Raw genomic sequence first — 23719 nt, 5'->3', positions numbered from 1 at the left:
GATCAGAGTTCTCCTACCTTCCTAGCTTAATGAACCCCATCTTCTCCTTATTTCCCTCTGCAGCATGTGCAGAAACCACTTTCTTGACCATTCGACCCGCCATGGGTCTTGTCCACTCAATCCACTGGAGCTTGTCTTCGCATGCAGAGGAAGTCCCTAATTCAATGAGGGCTTAAGACCCATCGGCTACCCTTGCTGGGTTTAGCCGACCAATCAAAGCCTTTTCCTGGCACGTGGCCTCTGTCACATGACAGCTTCTGGGAGCCACAGGTGAGAGCTGATTGCATGGTGGGGACCAAAGGTGGACCAGCTACCCCAGAGGGAGCACAACGTGTCCCCCATCAGAGGTACTACCCCTCCCCTGACACCCCTATACATACACCCCTAATTTCATATGGATCGATTAATAGTTATTCTTGTAGGGAGAGCTCTTCACTTAAATATCAAATAATATTTCCTGAGTCAGATCGTGTACAAAAATCAACAAAAGATTTTCCATCATATCTACATTTCAAGTTCTCTCTTTGGGGAGCCCAGCAAAATTGGTTTCAACCTTTTGTTACTGCCCTTTATAGGGCCCTCAATGGCATAAATAATCTTAAGTAATTTAAAGATGTTTGTTTTGCATTGTTTTCTGGAAGCCATTGCCTTAATTTTCTGATGTTTCTCATTATGCTACTTGCCAGCACCGCAGCCTCCCAAAGTAATTGTAAACATAAGACTTGACATATGTTAAGTGTAATCTCACTTGCTGGCATTCTTTTTGTTTTGGGTCGACCACCTGCTATTTACAATAAGTGGCAGGAACATAATTAACTCAGGATAGCGAACTCTTTTAAATGTGTGCTAATTATACTTGCATAATACAGTTTGTCGACTGCTTTTTTCTTTGTCAGAGGAAGTAGTACATATTTCTAGACAAACCAAACAGTTGAGCAGATGAGCCACAAGTAATTAAAGCAAGGAGTATTTCAAAGGAGAGGCTTAGAGTGCTCAAAGCAGCCAGCTGAGTATTAGGGACTTTTAAGTAATTCAGTCGCCATCTATGCTACGTTTTCTGCAATGAAAATTGCTTTTGGGTGCCAGTATCAGAAAAACAGGCAAGGGCATTTTTTAAAAAGGAAATGTTTCACTCTTGCCACCTGTTCAATATATATGTTTTAGAAGCAGCCATCACCTAAGAGATGTAGGTAATGTGGATTTCAAAGTAAGCCTGTCTCAAGCTACATGTAACCAAGTTGTTTCTTTAACCCTAGGTGTGCCCCAGTCAAGAGCAAAAGTTCCCCCTGCTCCCTGCAACACTTTTCTCTCAGGCCAGCCCAGCTTCTGATATTGGAACCAGACTGTGAGAGGCAAGGCATGGCAGAAGAAGGGTTGAGCACTGTGGATACCTATTCTATCCTCTTTATACAGTGGTACTTCGGGTTACATACGCTTCAGGTTACAGACTCCACGAACCCAGAAATAGTGCTTCAGATTAAGAACTTTGCTTCAGGATGAGAACAGAAATCGTGCTCTGGCGGCATGGCAGCAGCAGGAGGCCCCATTAGCTAAAGTGGTGGTTCAGGTTAAGAACAGTTTCAGGTTAAGTACAGATCTCCAGAACAAATTAAGTACTTAACCTGAGGTACCACTGTACATGACTGAAGCAGATATGGTTCTGAAAGCATGCACCTTCCTCCACGTGTAGCCTAAACCTCAGAATCCAGTCTGATTTGCACAAGGAAGTAACCAATGGGCTCTTACACAAATGATTTCTTGCTTGCTATCCACTTCAGTTTTGCTGAACTCAAGCTTTTCATTACATGTCTTTTCATCTTCTGTTTCAATAGGTGACACCTGCATTAGAACGAGAACAATTAGGGCAATTAATCAGAGCTCAACAACAACAACAACATAAGTGTTTGCTACATAAATAAAAGAACCCGCCTTTCCCAAGATAGCTTACTAATTTAAACAGTGCTGGAGCACCATGATTAACAATGACTGTGACCACGTTAGCTGGATGGCTGCAAGCGGAATGTGACCTCTGACACAGAATCAAGCTACCTGCCCATTAATGTAATGATGATCAGCAATAATAATAATAATAATAATAATAATAATAATGTTGCACAAATATCTGGAAAATAGTCTGAATGCACTAGTAAAAAAAAAAAAAAGAGCTGGTTCACACATGCAGATGCACAACCTGATTTCTCTACACCTGATTAATGTACACCTGATGACTGGAAGCTGAACGTGTGAACTGATGCCACTGAAAAGCACGGCACATGAAGGATGGGAGAGGACTCGTGGCACTGTTTGACACGTCATGGCCATTCACACACACACAACTGACCACTGGATGGTCACAGTAACCTAGACATGAATGTGTGTTTATGTCAACTAGCCCAATACCTTGATCAGAATACCAAACCACCCCCTCCTAACGCCCTGCCTCCTCTTTTCTCTGAAGTTGCAAACCTGTTCTCTAATCTCTATATTGTTATATTCTTTCTCTGACTCTTGACTGCATTAAAAAAACTCACCCCAGCCCAATTTTACCCCATGTGGATGTGCCTGTTCATTTAAGCAACATATTAATAGGGGGAAATGAATCATTCAAGGGAGAATAAGAATTATGAAGCACATCGAATATTGTGAGGCCTACTGATTGTTTTCAACACATGTTGCCATATGCCTGTACCTCTGATATATCATGATCCTTCTCCTCCTCCTCCTCCGCTGAAAGGGAACATTTTTCTTCCTGACAAGGATACTGTCTCCTTTGAGGGCAAGTCATTTGCTTTGCAGGTGGCTCCTTTTGATGGCTCGAGTGCTGTGTGCGTCTTTTATTTGTACTACTCTTAATCAAACGTCTGCAGGCTGGATGTGGATCTTCATGAAAAGCTTTTCTCTCGCACAGCATCTTCTGGGCATTTGAAAGAGAAACTGGCATCACTTTTTCAAGCTTGGATAGAATTGTTCCATTGGTTAGATTCATGAGATAATAGAGACTATTACTTGATTAAGGACAAATCTAAAGACTACTGATGTTACTGATCCTAAAGATCAGATTATTTGCCAAATTATTTTGCTGAGTCACCTTTCATAGCAGTTCATATTGGGTGAGTACCTGTTGTTTTACAAGGCTGGAAGAACAGATCATGAACTTTAGAGTCTAGATATACAGTGATGAAGAATATATGAGCATACATATACAGACATTACTGTCTTTTTCTCCATCCTTTTTTCCTTCCATCTCTCCTCTAAAGGCCACATAACACACCAGAAGCCAGGAAATAGAAGTATTAACAAATGGGGTCCTACAACAAATTGTTGCAGTGCATCCCTGGTGTTATCTAAGCCCATGACTGAAAGGGTTAAATGCATAAATATAAGCATCAAAGGCAGGAGTCTTTGCTCTTACTTGGGTCTTATTTCATGTCCATTTATTTCTTTCTTTAATTTTTGAACATTTGTAGAACCAATCTGCATGGAAGTCAATGGACCATGAAACATCCACATGCATTTGACCCGGGAAGAGATTTGAAGCGACAATTTGGGTAAATTGACCTTTCCGCAGTCTGAGAGGTATGCCGATTTTTGAATGGGAATCCAAACAGCTGGCCTACATGATTAACTGCATTGCAAGGCTGTTGTAAGCTACTCATTCCCAGCACAGGTCTCCAACCTTCCCTACAGCTACACCAGAGGCTTGCTGTAAAATCTTGCTGAGACCTTCCCTCTTGTGGGACTTGTATTCCAACACCATCTGGAGGGCCTGAGTTGACATCTGGTAGCAAAAGGCCTTTGACTGCTGGGTGAGCAGTGTTCCTCGAGCCATTGGTGTTATGTACTGAAGTTCTCACCCTGGGCCAGCAGGGGGATACTGTAGATATTTTTCACTCAGGTCCACATATGCAAAGAAGGGATCGAAAGTGATGTTCAGTGATTGGATAGTTGCAGAAAATGGTTACTGTTGCGTTCTAATGGAGCTCTATATAAGCAAGCTGGCTGAACCCTTCAGTAAAGTTCTCTTCTGGCCTGTGAGCTGTTTGAAGAATCTCTGTGTCGTCTGATATGTTCATCCACAACTTAACAATGGGCCTCTTGATGGGCCCAATGCCATCTCCAATATTGTGGGGCTGGGTCCAGGCAGCCAAGGTTGCAACTCATGGGCAGATGACATGCATTCAGGAGGCTGCCCCACCACAAACATGCCACCAATGCACGGAGACTCTCCTACCCCATGTGATTATAGTCGTGTGAGGCTGAATACCTGAACTGTGCTGGTGTAAATACTAGAACCCACCACGTTGGTACAGAGGTTGCTCTGTATCCTGAGGTTGATGGAGTTGAAATATTTCAAGAGCACCGGGTTGGGGAAGGTTGACCCATAGCAATTCTCATGTTCCTGCTTGCTCCAGCTCTTGCTGAAATAGCTGGACATCTTTAGGCTGGGTGTCCCTCTCCTTTTTGTAGGTTAGGTATAAAAGAACGTTTCTTGAATAAGAAGACCTCCGAGTGCAGAAAAAACAACAACCCATTGGATCTAACCTAATGAGTGCTACACAAATTCTTAATAACAATAGCATGCCAAAATAAATGGTTTACTGCCCAATCACAGCCATGCCTCTTAAGATGGCAGTTCCACTGATCTTAGTGGTGCTTATTCACAAGCTTAGGACTGCAATCCAAGTGACTCACATCCTTATGAGTTTTGCTGTCAGCTGTAGGCTGGGCAATTGTATGGGGTTGTATCAAGTGAAGTTTCTGTAAGGTAAGAACAGAGGAATTGACAAGCAGGCATTTTAATCTATTCATAATTCTTATAAACAGAAGCAATGATCTTATAATATAAATGCAACTGTGTTCTCTGAACAAACCTAAGACTTGGGACTGCAGAAAATACTTTTCTGGAAATAGTTCTCAGAATTATTTTAAAAAAAATTAGGGGAATACAGAGAGACCCAAAAGAGCTCCACAGCTGCTGCTGCTTCTACTGCTACTATTATATTATATATAATTTCCAGTGTAAAAGTGGGGTGGGGGAGAGAGGAGAAAATTATTAGAAGAATTTTGGACCTCAGACACATAATCAACTCTTACTTTTTGTGCCTAGAATCCACCCCAATGTCTCTTTACGTTTGACTATTCGAAATTTCATCTAACCCTAAGTGCACTCAATAAAAAGGGGAAACCTTAAATTCCAATTATCCAATTCCACAATGAAACATATATAATGACAGGCAACTCCCTGTTTGCATGGGGGTTGCGTTCTGACAAACTGTGTGCGTAAGCCCACTCTGCCCCCATTCTGCCCCCTTCCAGGGCTGAAAATGGTGCACGCAACATATGCCATTGTGGAGTTACTTGTGTATGGACGTTTGTACAAATCTCAGGAAGCAGCTCACCTGTTCCAGATTTTCCAGCCTCCATTTACGTTGCCGAATGGCATCTACGATGAGCTTTTGTTTGTCATTCTTAGACTGAGTTGGGTTGAAGGTGCCCAAAGGGACGCGGGGCAAACATTCTGGTACACCACACCTAGTAAGTAATAATTGACTTTTAGCAATTCAATAGAAAGAAACGCCTGCACCGTCTCTCTAAATGGCATAGGCAAGGATGGGCACATAGCTCAGTGGCCCAGCATCTGCCTTGCATACAGGAGGTCTCAGGTTCAACAGAGAGAGCAGCTACTGGGGGGAAAGTATGTCTTCCCCCTTGAGTTCTTTGGAGAAAAGTTGGGATATACATTTAAGAACAGATAAATTGAATTACACTTCCAATGTCATATTTTAATAAACAGAAGTGGACATGTGTCTTAGAGGTGTCTTGGAGAAAGTTATTTCCAAGATACATGCTAAAGTTGGTATGAATATAAAATACTTGCCAGCGTAACATCTTTTTTCATATCATATTATGCATTTTTGCACCTGTGTGTAAATATATAAAACTCGTTCTGGATTTCCTACACTTAGGAGATTGTTGGGCAAGATAATTTTGAAGCTTGCCTCATACTATGAATACAGTGGTACCCCAGGTTAAGTACTTAATTCGTTCCGGAGGTCCGTTCTTAACCTGAAACTGTTCTTAACCTGAAGCACCACTTTAGCTAATGGAGCCTCCCGCTGCCGCCGCGCCGCCAGAACACGATTTCTGTTCTCATCCTGAAGCAAAATTCTTAACCTGAGGCAATATTTCTGGGTTAGCGGAGTCCGTAACCTGAAGCGTATGTAACCCGAGGTACCACTGTAGTAAGAAAAGAGAGATCTCTGCTGACTAGATAAGTCTGTAAGTTCAAGCAAAATGTAAAAGCTTACTTATTTTCGAGAGGGTTAGGATTCTGTCTGCAGTTCCAGGTGCCGTGATGCCCTCCATGTTTTATACTGGTGTCATATGACAGGAGTCTCCATTTGAGGCAAATATCTAATGAATGAAATTAACAGATTTAAATCCAAATTAATGGTTATGATCAGTAATGGCACAATTGATTTAATATGGTACTGTGGTTGATTGCCTGCATTTTTGCTCTTTAATTCTCAACCCCCTGACAACTTTGGTCACAAATGAGATAGAAACTATTTGAGCAATGGCATTTTCTCTTGAAAGAAATGTTTCTTTGACAAACAGGTAGCCTACACAAGATCCTCAGTGCAAGTCCTAAAACAGTCCACCCTAGTCTTTTTGAGCTTATTCTATTTGTGTATCTCTCCTACATCTCGCCCCAAAATGACAACCTCATGCAGAGAAAAATTTAAAAACAGGTGTATGTGTAGATTTATGTGTGTGTTCTTTTTTAAACCACAGAAACAAAAAGCTCGCAACGTGCCTAGAGTTTTCTTTATCCCACACAGAGGCCTACAAAGCCACTCAAGTTATATGCCAGCAGCCTTTATAACAAAACATGAAGGAGACCTGTTACATTAGCTGCCCCACAGTGTGCTTTTAACGGCAGCAAAAAGTGAAACAAAGGAGTTGTTTATAAGAGGATCCTTTCAAAGAAGAAGAAAGTGAAAAACACAGCAGTGCACGGCATCTGTGAAGAGGAATGCTCGAGCAAACATATTTGAAGTCAAAGAACAAAGAACTCTCATTTTCACCCCGCTGAGTTCTACCTTCCCCCTGCTTTGACTTCCTATTTGTCCAAATGTAGAAACTCACCACACTGAACAATGTCAGGGATTTCCACAGCTCGCCTTCTCTTGTACTTGATGCTCTCTGAAGGTTTATCAGACCAGCTGTTACTCAGATACCCAAAATCACTCCAGAACAAGGCTTCTTCTTTTTGACCTCGGGAGACAAATCGTTGCAATGTTCTGTTGAAGTGTGCATGTACATGAAAGCTCATACCAGTAACAAAATTAGTTGGTCTCTAAGGTGCTACTGGAAGGAATCTTTTTTTTAAAATTATCTTTGTCAGCAGCGAGACAAACACTGATAAGCACTGCAACATAGCATGGGTATAGGCTGGATGATCATGAGTGCCAGGCCAGATTGCTCTATAGAAGGCTGCCTTATTTACTTCAATGTAGGGCATTGATGGCTACATCCAGAAGAGAACTGCTGGCTGGCCAGCGCTCAGCCATCGCTGGTCCACAGACAGTGAGACACTTTCCCTAAGAATAGAAGTATAACCTAAAGAAATGGGACTCAGTAGCGGGAAAGCCCTGTGGAAGAAGGGAAGATCAGCAAGCTTTCCTGGCACACGGTTATGAAAGACAGCGAGGTTCAGGTGAATTCTGTGATTGGCGCTTAGGGCTTAGCTCAGGAGTAGCCAATGTGGAAACCCCCTCCCTGTGTTGTGGGACTACAACTCCCATCATCCCTCGCCACTGACTGCGCTGGCTAATGGAAGTTGTAGTCCTTGTTTACAGCCACTGGTTTAACGAGAGAGTAATCACACTGCAAGCGTGGCATATATTTTTATTTAATTAATTACAGGCCTAGGGTTAATATTCACTGGGAACACAGTGCATGGGAAGGATTAACCCTACATCTGCCATGCTTCCAATGAAAAGACACACACACTGCAGTTAGGCGTGGGGTGGGAGGAGAATCCTAACTGATGCTAACTGATCTCTTTCCTGCAGCTAACTGCCGTGTGAATAGGAGGGGGAAGGGTTGAATATCATTACAATTCCCTTAAGAGGAAACAGGTAAATATCTCCACCCCACCTTTATGAGCATTGCTTCTCCACGCCAGTAATAGAAATGATTAAAAATGTGACATGATTGCAAGTGGCACAATTAGCATTAGCCTTTCATTTATCATAGTCCTACACACTTTGTGACCCGCTAATCTGAATTTCATCTACCAGAGGCTTCACGTCTTCTGTTTTGGCTGCCTGCCTAAGGCTGCACAACTACCTGTGCATTTTTCTTATATATAAAAGCAAGAGCACACACAGGGAGGGGGAGAGAGACTATAATTGCTACTGGCACTCAGCTATTGGAGAGCGTGCATCTGATCTTTTGTAGTTAAGCAAGGAAAAGTATCCAAACTATTTGGAAGGCAAAGTCAAAGATGGGGAAGGAGGGAAAAGCAGCAGCTTTGGTACATTATTTAAAACATTCAGAATTCACATAAATATTAATGATTAAAACCAGATTTTTAAATGGGCATCAGAGCAACGGCATTTAGATTCCAAAATGCAGGTTCTCAAAAGCATTTGCATATGCACACAGATCTGATTTTGCAAAAAGAATGCACAAACGTGTTTGCCTGTTCTTCTAGCCTCTCTGCTAGGTGAACAGCAATTGCTTGTCAGATTTTATTAGCGAGAAATATCTTGCAGTTTCCCATCTCCTTTCTATTCGCCCCTTGCTGCCATGCCTTGTTTCTTCTGTTTGGAGAGGCTCATTAGCAGTGCTCAAGCCAGGCCTGGCCCCAAGATGTTTTGGTTCTCTTGCCATTATATTAAAATTGTTATCCCTCCACTGGGATCCTAAAATGGCTGCATTCCTCTCCATTAGATCCTGAACTTCCTGCATCTCCTGGTCTGTTCTGAATTTAATACTTAACATTCTGAACTACCCAGGATTAGCTGTTGACCATTTTAAAGCATAAACTGACCATTCTGTCCTTCACCACTGTTTTGGCTACCCTATGACATGCCTTTCAACCGATTACTATGCATGTTGAGTCAATTGGTGTGTGTTTTCGTGAACCTAAAATCTAAATGGGTGTTGATATAAATTTTGCAAGGATCGCTGCATGCGTTTTTCCTTTTTGCATGGACTCTACCATGTAATCAAAGTCATAGTAGATGCACATTTTGTATCCTCTTGGTGTGTTCTTCCTTTTTTTTCAAATGCACCTTTGGGCAAGGTAATGAAGGAATGAGTCTGCTTATCTGAGAAAGAATGGGCTGAAAAGAGGTTGGGATGAAACATGAAGCCAGCAGTGTACTTAGAAAAGGAACCCACAGATCGTCTTGTCACTCAAAGCCCACAAAAACCTGAAACTGACCCTAGTATCTAATTCTCACATTTTGAGAGGAGGGACATTGCTCCATTCCACACCATTCTCCTTAAAATGCAGAATGTATTAGAAATAAAAGAAGAAGAAAACCACACGGAAGGAACCATGCCATGGCCACCCCTTATATGGCCCTGGTGTGATGCTTCCATGGCCCCCCAAGCCTTCTGACTCTGTAGCATTATTACATTACTGGCAGCAGCTGGCATGGAATCAGAGCGCCTAGCAGATAAATGGTTCCCCTTATCTATTACGAGTAGAGCAAACTTTTGTGTATCTTGGTGCAGGGAAAGGGCTGAACTGGTGTAAGGATGAGTCAGAAGCTTAGTCACTCAGCCACTCTGATACATTAAGGGTAGTTGTTCACATAATGCACTTTTAAGGCCGGAATTCTAACTGCCCAAAGGCTCCTAATGCTTGAAACTCATACATTAGCAGCTCAATTACTGTTCAGGTAGCCCCTGAAAGACCTTTTAAAGAATTAAAAGAGCCGCTATTTATTTATTTAAAACTTTTGCCCTATATGGCAAATCAGATGTGCGGGGACCGTTTAAACTAGACAGGGATGACTTTGTTGCGCTGTTTGAGAAGCTCATCACGAAGACCCTCTTGTTTTCAAAACTGTCACCACGCACCCCATTAAGGAGGGTCTGTCATGAACTGGAGGCTCCATGCTGTGAATTATTCAGTGCACAGAGCAACACATCTAGGGCTGGATTTTATGGAGACACCATGGGGCTGCTTAGTTGTATGCTTTGGTACCCTCCTGCTTAGACTACTGCAAGGCATTGCACATGGGGCCCACTACTTACTCAATCCTATGTCTTTCCAATACTGAACAAGACAGTTTTCCATTGCCTTCAACAAGCGGTTATATTCCCTAGCGTTTGCAAAGGCCTGCTTGTTGTGCGTTGGCTCCATGATTTCGCACGGCACATCCACGATCCCTACTGCTCCGGAACCAAAACTGCAATAGCAAAAACATACCTTAGATTATACAGTGGGCAAGGCCTGATTTTAGATGTAGCTTCACCACAAACTGAGCTTTTAAAAAAATTAATATACAGTGGCTGAAGTTCAATTGGTAAAATCTTATAATATTTAGGATTTAGAAAAATTAATTTGGAATCATAGTGCGTCCAAACTGCCAGTGTGGTGTAGTGGTTAGAAATTTGGACTAGGACCTGGGAAACTAAGGTTCAAATCCCTGCTCAGCCATGAAGCTCACAGGGCTCATATTATGTTTTCAACTGGTTGCTCACCCAATGTGTGACAACCCTTTCACGTCACAGTCTTAAAGTTACTATAAATCACTGCCAACCAACGAAGAGGATTTCCTCCTTATGCTAACACCAACTTCAAATGATGGATTTAACTCAGGACCACTTTCCCTCCAAGGACTCACAGAGAATATGGTTTTCTCTCCACCTTGATTTCATCCTTGCAACAGCTCTGTGCAGGAGGCTGGTCTGGGAGACAGTAACTATCCCAAAGTCACCCATTAACCTTTGAAATAATACTCAAAATGACACAGAGAATATTTCTATCTTTAAGGAGCAAGCCCATCGGCATGTAGCAGAAATGCATTTTCAAGTAACCCTGAAAGGTGGCCCTAAAACACTGAAAAATGAAGAAAACTTACTAAGATCCTCTATTCTTCTGTGGTCCAACTTTCTCAAACATCTTGATCAAGCGTTTATTGCTGTAGATAAGCATGCCATATTGACTTCTGTTCAGAATGTTGACTCCAAATGTTAAGAAGAGCTTTTTGGGTTGTTTCAGATTTCTAAACAGTAAACAAACAAGACTTTATAAAAGATTTTCCCATTGCACTTAACTTCATCTTGAAGGCTACTGACTTCCACAAGTAAATTGCGTACGTAACTATGGATTTAACCCAATTCGATGCGATAAATTAGGAAAGAATCTGATTTTGCTCTGTGGCAAAAAGGTTTAACCCATGCACCATTATTAAACAGATATTCATTCTATGTTTTAGAAGTATGGCTCATGAGCAATTTTCAACATTTCTACTGAGCCTTCAGCAAGCACCACTGAACTCATAGTTAATTATTCTGAAGTAGGCATGGATAGGTTTCACTGTATGACTCCACAATGATTTCGCAAATTGCCTCAAATGCAGGAGAAGTTTTAATTGCACTAGGTTGGTGTTCCAATTAGAACTACAAACCACACTACTGAGACGATGGCCCCATCTGCACTATATGTTTAAAGCAGTATCATACCACTTTAAACTGTCATGGCTTCCCTCAACGAATCCTGAGACCTGTAGTTTGTTAAGGGTGCTGAGAATTGTTCCCCTCACAGAGATACGATTCTCAGAATCATTTAACATCAATCCCTCTTCCCATAGAACTCTGGGAATGGTAGCTCTGGGAAGGAAACAGAGGCTTCCTAACAACTAACAGCAATTGTAACAAACTACAGTTCTCAGCAGTCTTTGGGGAAAGCCACAGCTGCTTCAAATGGTGTGATACTTCTTGAAATATACAAGGGTCCTTTGTTTTCCCCTTTTCTTTGCAACAGCAGTGAGGATGCTCCAGCTTCTGGGCGTAGTTAGGCCTGGGAAGCCTCTCCATCTGGCATGTAGAGCAGTTTTGTCCAAGCCACACCCACCCGACATACATCCGACATCATACATGACACCAGGTCTGGTGCAAGCAAAGTTGCAACTCCCTGATCACCAGCACCTCAAAGCCACGTCCCTTTGCCTGTGTGGTTCGATTTCAAACCACGTGGGCAAAGGGAAACCCTTCACCTGTCACCGTAGTTTGCTGAAAAACGTTTTCCCAAGTGATCCAGCACTGACTGTTAGTCCATTCTTCATAGGAGCCATATTGAACAGTGGCTTTCAGTGTTAGAAAGAGGCTGCCCTTTTTTCTTTACAAGGTAAAGTTTGAACTACATCAGAAATGTTTCAATGCCTACAGAACAGAAAACATAATGCCAGGAATATCTAGCACCCACAGGTGCCCATGCTTCAACTATGATGGGTCATTTTAGGCAGGCAGGGCTTTTTCTTTTTCTTTTGCACTCGTTTCCCTTTCCTCTATCGCATGACCATTTCACCAAAAGTAAACCACAGTCTCATTTAACTTGCCTCTGCTTGTCTTTCAATGTTTCCCTCATTTTCTTTTCATTTTCCACTGCGTCCATTAATGCGAGCTGAGCACCCCCATCACCAGAAAGGAAAGAGCAGTGGAATAAGTTACTCTGAGCACATATTGCATTCCAGGAGTCTCCCAGAGATTATTTATCTGTTTCATTTACATCTCACCCTTTTTGCATAGGAACTCAAGGGGGTGTACATGGTTCCCCCCCTTGCTTAATCCTGATCTTCCAGATCCTAGTCTGGCTCTCAACACCACACTTTATCCTACAAATAAGCATTCTTTTCTGTGTTACACTTGTTTATTGGAAACTCCTGGATTACGACTCCATCACGTTCCTTTGGGGTTTGACAACCTTATTTTCTGTCAAGCGCCACAACATTCTCTCAGGTTCTTGCAAGGGGGGTGCATACCTCTGGTGGGTCATAAGGTTAGTAGAAATCAATAGCCTTCTCCTTCATGAATTTTGTCTAATTCTCTTTTAAAGCCACCTACCACTGCTTCCTGTGGGAGCGAGTTCTGTAGTTAAATTATGGAGACTGTGTGGAAACAGATATCTGAACAGGGCTTAAAAGTAAGTAGTTAAATTGCCTTGTCTTGGACTGTGTCACGTTTATTTATGTACAGCACCTAGCACACTTTTCACACCATGCAAATATTTAGGTGGTGCACTCAAAGCATTAATCATAGTGATAGTTGTGGAAGGCTTGTAAATCAGTATAATGGGGATTAGTATAATCGTGAACGTTCCTATGAATATAAATGATAATTTGCGCAGGTGCAATTAGTCTACATAATTATCACATTGAAAGTCTTCTGAAGTGGAAAGTGCCTTCTAAACACTCTTTAGGAAATAATTGAATCTGAAGCCAATGCAGCTTAATAACGACTTTAAGAGTCCTCAGCAATAGTAAATAGGCAATTAACAGGATTGGAAAATCTTCCCCACTGTTTAAAGGTCATGCTAGGCAAAACTTTCAAAAGCCCAGCATTAACACCGTGCATGGCCTATATTTCTGAGCAATTATCTTTTAAGTCTATCCAAGTAACACAGCCAAATGTGGAAAAAGTTGACACTCTACACTGGCAATTGTGGGCCAATAAAAGCGGCTTGCGAAATTAAGCACAGACTTTGGACACAATTCACTGGGAAATCACCCTACTCAAGGCCAGTGAAATGCAGTGGATTGGTATTAGAGATTCTGCTTAATTTTAAAAAACCTGGAAGTGGTTTACATGAAATAAATTATGCATTAAAATGCATCAGTAAAAGTCAGGGTTAAGAATAAATTAACCTTAAAAATTAATTATTTAACATTTGTAAGGTTATTCACAAAATATAAATAAAACCAGCAGTTTAAAATATTCATTATAACTCATATGTACATATTAAAATGTGCATTAACTCTACATATCTGGTTAGGTTTGCCTAAACAAAAATGTGGTTTGTTTTTTTAGCAGGAACCAAAAACAGAACAGTGATGTCCGCAGGCTGGAAGTTCCAGAATGCAGACGATGTGACACTAAGAGATTGATTCCTTATAAGTGCAAACATTGGGGTGCGTGTCCAAGTGCCCATTCTGCAGACTGAAGTGGCACAAATAGGGTAAGGTGGATCTTCAAGTAACATCATGGACTGTGTATCAAGAGTCCTCTTCTTCAGGTCCAGAAAGGAACAAGGTTTTGCAACATCAGCCCCTATGATAGGTAGGAAGCTTGAACACTCTGGATTGGCCAGGTTCTTGCTACGAGGATCCTAGCTGTTGCAGCTTCTTTCATTTCTTGCTCCAACCCCTAATTCTCAGGAACCCTGAGGCAGAAGATATACTTTCCCAGCCTGGATTTGGCCATAGTTACCAAAGTCTGCCCCTAAAAGTTGGTTGTGTTCACGTTCTTGCACAGCTTTCATTCAATTCCCCTGGAGATTTCCCAGGTAAGACTGTGTGCTTTGGGTGGGTGGGGGAGGAAATAACAGCACACCCTAAATATCTCAAACATTTTTATCCTTGTTACTATACCTCAAGTTTATCCTGGAAGGGGGAGTCCTGTGACTGCTGTAACGTGCACTTGGCTTCTTTCACAGCATCTTCAGCTATAAGTATAAGCAAAGGCACCTGTTAAACCACGGAGGAGAGAAACTAACCCAATCTGCCACACACAGGAAAAATGCAACATGCCATTAAGTCAAAAATATTAACTCCATTTGGCACCTTGGCATTAAACAAGCTCAGGTGATGTACAAATGAGCACACACTTGTCTTCCCCTCTAACCTAAGCACATTTGGGAAAGAGCACTTTATTTCCTTTCTGACCTCCCTGTTTACAATCCCCTCCCCTCATCCCCCCAGCCATCTGTACATAAAATGCTTTAACTCTAGATAATGCTTCATGCATCTGAATAAACGGACAAAAAGCATATATGTCATAATAAATTTGTTAACTTTATTAGCATATCACCGTAATAAATTTAACTTTCTTAGCATATGTGCCATAATAAATTTGCTGACTCTGTCTGTAGAACGGGGTCAACTTCTGAAGGCATCTAGGCCCAACTGAAAAGTGGCGTGGGGCAGGGGGGCAGGGAGAGGTGTCAGAGACTGTACACTTCTTCTGTACGCTGTCTTCCACTGCCTCCCGCAGTTTGGTCAAACTCATGCTGGTAGCTTCGAGAACACTGCTCAACCATCTAGTCCTCTGTCGTCCCCTTCTCCTTGTGCCCTCCATCTTTCCCAACATCAGGGTCTTTTCCAGGGAGACTTCTCTTCTCATGAGGCTAAAGTATTGGAGCTTCAGCTTCACGATCTGTCCTTCCAGTGAGCACTAAGGGCTGATTTCCTTAAGAATGGATAGGTTTGATCTTCTTGCAGTCCATGGGACTCTCAAGAGTCTCCTCCAGCACCATAATTCAAAAGCATCAATTCTTCGGCAATCAGCCTTCTTTATGGTCCAGCTCTCACTTCCATACATCACTACTGGGAAAACCATAGCTTTTACTATATGGACCTTTGTTGGCAAGGTGATGTCTTTGCTTTTTAAGATGCTGTCTAGGTTTGTCATTGCTTTTCATGACATTACTATTTTTCTTTCTTTTTTTTTAAATAATTTTATTTATTTACAGAATATACACATTTTACATTATAATTCTCACATTTTACATTATAATTCTCAAAAAGTATTACAAGAAAAACAAAAAACAGAAATAAGAAAGACAAGAAAGAAAAGAATTGAGAAAAGAGAGAAAAAAAGAAAAAACCAATAAGACATATACAATTACAAATAACAGAACTTCCGTCCAGCTCAGTCTTGGAGTTGTCTATTCTCATATTATTTCTACAGTATTGCTAAAACATTATATCTCGGTGATTTTAGTTATCGTCTATTGATAAGTTCTTTATTCCCTGGATAGTCTCAAAATAAATTAAAAACTTATTCCATTCATCTTTGTGTTTTACTGTGTTATTTAGTCTTATTTTTTGTGTTAATCTTGCTAGTTCGTTATATTGATATAGCCTCATTTGCCACTCTCCGACCGTAGGTAGGTCAGGAGTTTTCCATTTTTGTGCAATTTGAGTCCTCGCCGCAGCCATGGCATATTGGACAAAGGTTTGGTCTATTTTCTTTATTTCTTTACCGAACATCCCTAAAAGAAACAGCTCGGGAGTCTTAGGAAAATTATACTTCAAAATTTTTTTCACTTCATCATAGATTTGAGTCCAGAATTCCTTCACTACATCACAGGTCCACCAAATGTGGAAAAAGGTCCCAACCTTGTCTCTGCATCTCCAGCAGATATTATCCACAGTTTTATACATCTTTCCTAATTTTGCTGGAGTCAGGTACCAACGGTACACCATTTTCTCTAAGTTTTCACGAAGGGCTACACATGCTGTAAATTTTATACTTTTCGTCCAAAGTGTCTGCCATTTATCATAATCTATATTATAACCAAGGTCTTTCTCCCATTTTACCATCGCTCCCTTCACTGTATCTTCTTTGGTATCCCATTCCAATAATTGTTTGTATATTTTGGAGAGGAGTTTATCATTACTTTCCAAAATTTCCACCTGAAACCAAGATTTTTTCCCACTCATCCCCACTCTCTTATGTTCGCCCCAAAGGGCGTTGATCTGGTGGAAGTGAAGCCATTCTTTTATTTTTCCTTTCAGCTCCTCATAAGGTTTCAACTTCCATCCTTCTTCTGTCTTTACCAAAAGGTCCTCATACGTACATCTTTCATCAGTCATGTTAATTTTTTTAATCTTAATGATGTCAGTTGGGGAGAGCCACCATGGGGTACCTTTTTCAATCAGTTTTTTATACCTTTTCCACACTTCTAGTAATGGGCCTCTAATTATATGATTGGAGAAGCCTCTGTGGACCTCCCCTTTCTCTTGCCAGAGATAGGCGTGCCACCCGAATCTAATATTAAAGCCCTCCAAGTCTAAAAGGTCTGTATTTCTAAGGGTGGCCCACTCCTTTATCCAGCTAATACATGCTGCTTCATAGTAGAGTCTGATGTTCGGCATTACTGACATTACTATTTTTCAAATGCAACTCCATGCAGCTTTACTCAAGGCAATTCTTAAATCCGCCACTTTTGCATTTCAGTAGCATGAGGGAATTATCTACCAATTTTCCTCAACATATTTGTACTGGGCACTTGCTGTGGTGTCACAGTTTTAAGAACATGCAGGATCAGGCCAACAGCCTGTCTAGCCCAGCATCCTGTTCTCAAAGTTGTCATCCAGATGCTTATTGGGAAACCCAACACAGGACTTGAGCACAACAGCACTCTCCCCTCTCCTGTGGTTCCCAGCGACTGGCAGTCATTCATTCATTTTATTGGTACGCTGCTTTCCCGCCAAAATAAAAAAATAAAAATCATGCTCAACAGCAAAGAAAACAGGAAGGCATTTCAAACAAACACTACAAAAGCAATTTCACAGCAACGCTGCAAAACCATAACATAGTAACTATTTCATAACATAGCAAGTATAGTAAAATACAAAAGGGGCCACATTTCAATACTATAAATATAACATGATTACAGTGGGACCTCAGGTTAAGTACTTAATTCGTTCCGGAGGTCCATTCTTAACCTGAAACTGTTCTTAACCTGAAGCACCACTTTAGCTAATGGGGCCTCCTGCTGCTGCCGCCGGAACACGATTTCTGTTCTCATCCTGAAGCAAAGTTCTTAACCTGAAGCACTATTTCTGGGTTAGCGGAGTCTGTAACCTGAAGCGTATGTAACCTGAAGCGTATGTAACCCGAGGTACCACTGTACTTAATGCAGCATCCAATAGCAAAAATAATCAAGGAAGCTTCACAGTTTCACCTTCATCCTAGAAACACCCCTTCCGGGATGTTGCTCATTGCCCCTCTCCTGCAGCCATTTGCAAGGCTTCCAAGGGTGAGGGTTGGGCTACCTAGAAAACCCCTCCCATTCAGAGGCATGCTGCCTCCGACAGTGGAGGCAGAACAAGTTATTAATAGTTAAAAGTGAAGGTGCAGGTTTCAGGTAGATGTTCAAACCTTCACTGATGATAACCAGGGACATAGGTGGAATCTACACACATATAAAAACATTTTGAAAATGCTTTTTTAAAGCGTTTTTTAAAAATATGTTGAATTTTCCATAAACTGCACCATTGCTGTCAGGGAACTGCCATCGGAGCCAGAGGCGGAGGGAAGGCTCCAGAGGGATGCCGGAGAGGGTCCCAGCAGGGAGAGAGGCAGCCCATCTGCTGGGGAAGGAAATCAGCGTAGCACCAGTGAAGAAGGGGGGCAGATGGGGGGATCGGCGAGGGGAATCCATGACTCCTCGCCGGAGACCAGCAGGGTGAGCATGGGTCCTCCGCTGCCCACACCCACCCTGTGCAGAAGACTTCCGCGCAGGGAGAGTAGGAGGAGACTAGGCGTCAAAGAACTTCTTTGCTGGAAGAAGTTCAAGAAACGCCTACTGACGGATTCTGCCAACGATTGAGACAGCCACGGATGGGTGGCTGCCCGGACAGAAAGGGTTCACCCAGGTAACCCAGCCAGGTGTGGCGACGACTTACGTACGAGCAACCCCTAGAACCATTACAATTGCCATCTAGTGTCACATTGTATATTGCACTTAAAACACACTTTAAATGTTTTATTTGCAGCTGTATAGCTGAGTCCATAGTCTCTTTATCTGAGGAACAATGAAAACCAATTCAAAGTCTAGGATGAATGCAGGCAGGTAGGCAGTCATCACCTATATCCTCCACCCTCTTCCAAATGACAGAAATCCCACCATCTGAGTGACATCTGATGCTCCCTTCAACTTCCCCATTCCACTTACTTTAGCATTCTATAGTCCAAGTGATCTCCTCCCTGTTCTCTGAACACAAATCCCAGAAGTGCTTAATTCCATCAGAATTTGGTTTTCTGGAGCAGATTTTGAGGATGAGTTTAATTGCAAAAATGGAAGCCTGTTGTGTGCATGGAATGACGGGCACTGGATACAACCCAGTTTTCCCTCCCAGGCTATCCGAAATATGATACCTACATCATTCAACTGGTGGTCCACCAAGTGCAACGGCAAAAGTCATCCCGCAATGGGAAAGAGATGCATAACTAGATTTGCTCCACAGATGCCGGAAATTATTTGCTGCGAAGCAAAACTAGAAGTGACGTGCAAAAGCATCCCTTTACAAACAATGCTAGCAACCCCTTAGAGAGCACTTAGTATTAAAACTATTAAGGTTATGGGACAATGCCTACCAGCCTTCACATCCTTTTCTGCCTTTTGCAGTTCATTTCTAGCAACGTGTTTGAACGAAGATGATATGTATGGATACATCCTGTGAAGACAAGAAAAACAGAGTCATGGATAAAAGTGATCTGACATGCCACATGAAAGACAAATTGTTATAATAACACAATGAAGTTGACCCCTATTATTTCCATTTTCCAGATGGGAATGCACAAGTGAGGACAGGGTATGCACAATCCTTGTGCCCTACAGTAAACTGACTTTGCACAGGCCTCAAAAGTGCATGAAATGCTCAAAAAAATCAGTTGTGCCATCCACAACCAAAATAGGATTCAGAACCATGATCTACATGGTGACAGAGGCATAATTTGGATTTCCTTTTATTCCAAGGATGGGTGTTTGTCTGTTAGAATTTATCTGGTAAATTTATTTTAAATTTTTTTGGGGGTGGTATTTACTTTGGTCTTTGTGTGTTTGTCATCACAAAGTCCTTTCAATTCACAGAAGATTCAGTCATCTGAAAACTGAATATACACTTGCCAAATATGAAGCCTCATCCACCATACTGTTAAACTGTATATTTAAGATCCCTGCCTCCTCACTTCATAGGTCCTCTATCACTCAGCGCAGCTAGAACTGGATCAGATCCTATCAATGCTGGAACTTGTATCAGAACATTCATTCAGCTTGTTAAACCATACTTCAAATGCATATTACACATTATAAGATTAGGAGTCCATTAAAAAAGGACCTCTATAAGTGGCCTATAATCATTTAGTGGCACCTTTACAGAATTGCCTGAGCAACTTTCACTCAAGTGAAAACATCCACAGAAAAACAAACAAACACCTCCCCCCTCCCCGCAGTTCGGTGATTATCTTATGTAAAGTGTTCTTTGTTCTGGGTCAAAGTGTTTGGTCACAGCTGATTACCTTTTCCGCAGTCCAGCCTGCCAGTGTGATTTGAACTTGGCTTAGATTACAAATTGCTCGGCCATCAAAGTCAATTTCTCTCCATGGCCAAAAAGAGAGAATAGCTAATGCTTTCAAGCACACTGCTTTGGAAATTTAAATATCTGGCTTTATAACAGTCTTAGGAAAAGCTGGCTCACCTGGGTCTGTAAAAGCAATGTGGCAAACGCTTGGTTTTTACTTCCTTGGCTTGAATGAATATCTTCATTCGTGGGTCGAGGTACAATATAGCTGTGTAGGCTCTCAGCGACTGTCGTTCTGGAAGGCTGACACAGAAAAGTGTTTAAGGCAGAATAATTTTAGGCTCACAAAGGGAGAACTCTGGTGGATAGAGGAAATTGGGCACATAATCCACTTGAACAAAAAACAAACTCAAAACATGTTCTCACTTAAGTGCTCTTGAAGCCTTTCAAGGTGCAATACAATTCTTCAGTGTGAAATTAAACCAACTTTCTAAAACTTTTAATGCTGGCGATTCTACCCACCTTCTAGGGAAGAATTTAAATACTGAGTTAAATAGACCCAACTAGAGATAAAGGTCTGCTCATTGCTTTGCCGGGAGTCCCATGTCAGCTGCTTTAGCATTTCTCAAGGAAGAGCAGGATATAATTAAAATTTGGCAAATACTATTGTGAATTAGCACATGATCTTTGTGGATATGTTGAATCCTGCACTGTGTTGCTATAGGAAGCCTGTCCTTACACCTGGGTAAAAACAGAGCCATGTCTTTGTGCTATCTTCGCGCCAGCACAGCTCCCAAGGAGGGGTTATACAGGCAATGACCAATTTATGCACATCCAATTGTTGAGTGATTACACGCATGGTGCAGAACCCAGAAATGACCTGAAAACGTCACTAAAAGGGTGGAATGGGGGCAGGACAGAATGTTTTACATGAGTCCTGCGAGTGCATGCAGGGATCTGTAATGTAACCCCTGTGTAAATCAAGGATTGCTTGTACAATAAAGATTGCGGTCCCTTAATATGTATACCAGGTTGAGGAATGTGGGCGGGGAGAGAGAGCATCAAGTCAAACAGAATGTTACACTGCCCATCCTACATCCAGCCACTGGAGAACCCAGGGAGCACGAGTTGACTGGGCCTTCTTGGCACGCACAGAGGCATCAACACCCCGCTCTCTGTGCATACAAACAGTGAGCTGAATCACACCCATTGTTTGAAGCTTCTTTTAGGATGCAATCCCATGCACACTTTCCTGGCTGTAAGCTGCACTGAACACAATGGGATTTGCTCCCAAGTTCACAGAGGGACGCGGGTGGCGCTGTGGTCTAAATCACAGAGCCTAGGGCTTGCCTATCACAAGGTCGGCGGTTCGAATCCCCGCGACGGGGTGAGCTCCGTCGTTCGGTCCCTGCTCCTGCCAACCTAGCAGTTCGAAAGCACGTCAAAGTGCAAGTAGATAAATAGGTACCACTCTGGCGGGAAGGTAAACGGCATTTTTGTGCGCTGCTCTGCTTTGCCAGAAGCACCTTAGTCATGCTGGCCACATGACCTGGAAGCTGTACGCCGGCTCCCTCGGCCAATAAAGCGAGATGAGCGCCACAACCCCAGAGCCGTCTGCGACTGGATCTAACGGTCAGGGGTCCCTTTACCTTTAACACAGAGATAGGTTTGCACTGCTATTCTCTCTCTTTCTGCTCCTAATCCATTAGAATTTGCCTGTCCTGGGGAATACATGGAAGAATTTGGGATTCGAAGTACACCGTTACAAAATTAAAGCAAGTGTTAAATTCCATTCACCAACACATTGTAAGTACATCCTGTGATTTCTAGTGTCGAAGCAAAACAGATTGTTTGCAAGGAGCATCTTCCAAATATATATTTTTATACATACCCTTTGTCCATTCAACGTATTGTTTGCTTACTCTGTAAAGAGTCTCTAAGCTACTCACAAAAATGTCCACAGCATTAAAGTATAACATAAAATCAGAAAATGACCATGAAACTTACTTCTCAGGTGCCGCAGAAAGCAACATATCCTCCTCATCTGTTAGGATATCAAGTTCTGGCTCAAAACTGAGAGTGAGTTTCAGATTGTATATTACCAGCAAGGTTCCTATGTGTGAAGGTTAAAATCTATTACTGAAATATCAGTTTTACAATTCTTATGCCAATTAAAGTAGAAGAGAAGCAACAGTACAATGGATAATTGCAGTTAAGCAAACTGGGGTCCAGTCACAAGATTGGACTCCCCCCTCTCCCCAGATTAATATACTGTTAAGAGTTTGGGGAGGTGGGGAGTAGGTTGCAGGCAGAGACCTTTCTAATGCCTAGAGTAGCCAAGTCAGCCTGGTAATAGCCTGCTAAATATGGGAGTACAGTGGTACCTAGGGATGCAAACGGGATCTGTTCCGGAGCCCCGTTTGGATCCTGAAGCAAACGCAATCCGTGTCCGTGTGTGCGCGGGTTGCGTTTTGCCGCTTCCGCACATTTTGACCGTCTGCGCATGTGCGCGTGGCAAAACCCAGAAGTAACGCGCTCCGTTACTTCCGGGTCGCTGCGAAGCGCAACCCAAAAATACTTAACTTGAAGCACATTTATCCCAAGGTATAAGGTAACAAAGGGAGTGACAAAGGGATGGGCCCCTCTCCCTCATCTGCCTGTTGCTCAGAAAGACAAGAGGGAGTTGAGTTATGTGAGATAGAAGCAAAGCTCCAGACTGGAAAGGCAGAGAGAAAGGGAGAGAGCGCCGTGCCTGATTTCTGCTGGAAAGACCCTCCTAGGGTGCTGATGCTGTGAGCCCTTCCATCACAGGCTCAGGTTGTATATACAGTGATACCTTGGGTTACAGACGCTTCAGGTTATAGACTCCGCTAACCCAGAAATATCACCTTGGGTTAAGAACTTTGCTTCGGGATGAGAACAGAAACCGAGTGTCGGCGGCACAGCGGGCAGAGGGAGGCCCCATTAGCTAAAGTGGTACCTCAGGTTAAGAACAGTTTCAGGTTAAGAACGGACCTCCAGAACGAATTAAGTTCTTAATTAACCCAAGGAACCACTGTATGTGTAAGTAAACCATATATCCTAAAGAGACCACAGTCATTTCCAAAAGAAACACAAACCTTGGTAAGTGCCTGGAACCCCCTGAAATCTTGCACTGAGAGATTGGGGTGGCACGCAACAATACTTTGTCATAAGTCTAGGTGAGAGTAAATCGCTTTGGGGGATCTCCAAATGGACAAGTCTATCAATGGCTAATACTTGTGGTGGCTGTGTACTATCATCAGATCAGAGACGGCATGCCCCTGAATGCCAGTGGCTTGGGAAGAACTGGAGAGAGCCATTGCCTTCATGACCTGATTGTGAGATTCTCATAGTCATTTGCTTAGCTACTGAGGGAGCAAAATGCTGAATGAGATGGATCTTTTGTCTGATCTAGGAGGGCT

General features: G+C 42.3%; 1 protein-coding gene and 1 long non-coding RNA gene across 5 annotated transcripts in view; one reads left to right on the top strand and one right to left on the bottom strand.

Annotated features, from left to right (window-relative positions):
• The window catches only part of LOC309368475, an 88338-nt gene that overhangs the window by 39134 nt on the left and 25485 nt on the right, over positions 1 to 23719 (top strand). The gene's annotated exons all lie outside the window — the stretch shown is intronic.
• Positions 1 to 23719, bottom strand: part of MORC1 (MORC family CW-type zinc finger 1) — a 49920-nt gene that overhangs the window by 8018 nt on the left and 18183 nt on the right. For 3 of the 4 annotated variants that reach the window (XM_081908404.1, XM_081908402.1, XM_081908405.1), the window contains 13 exons: positions 22284 to 22389; positions 20454 to 20579; positions 19351 to 19430; positions 14616 to 14689; positions 12588 to 12652; positions 11109 to 11252; positions 10279 to 10433; positions 7150 to 7278; positions 6309 to 6414; positions 5400 to 5532; positions 4693 to 4758; positions 2690 to 2914; positions 1747 to 1839 (listed from right to left, as the gene is read on the bottom strand). In XM_081908404.1, coding sequence (XP_081764530.1) covers positions 1747 to 1839; positions 2690 to 2914; positions 4693 to 4758; positions 5400 to 5532; positions 6309 to 6414; positions 7150 to 7278; positions 10279 to 10433; positions 11109 to 11252; positions 12588 to 12652; positions 14616 to 14689; positions 19351 to 19430; positions 20454 to 20579; positions 22284 to 22389 — 1502 coding nt within the window. The remainder of the gene's footprint in view (positions 1 to 1746; positions 1840 to 2689; positions 2915 to 4692; positions 4759 to 5399; positions 5533 to 6308; positions 6415 to 7149; positions 7279 to 10278; positions 10434 to 11108; positions 11253 to 12587; positions 12653 to 14615; positions 14690 to 19350; positions 19431 to 20453; positions 20580 to 22283; positions 22390 to 23719) is intronic. The other variant, XM_081908403.1, reaches the window with a different exon arrangement.

This window comes from Podarcis melisellensis, assembly GCF_964234715.1.
Source record: "Podarcis melisellensis genome assembly, chromosome: 4".
Taxonomy (NCBI): Eukaryota; Metazoa; Chordata; class Lepidosauria; order Squamata; family Lacertidae; genus Podarcis; species Podarcis melisellensis.
The sequence above is the reverse complement of the archived record's forward strand: the minus strand, read 5'-3'. Positions and strand labels throughout refer to the sequence as shown.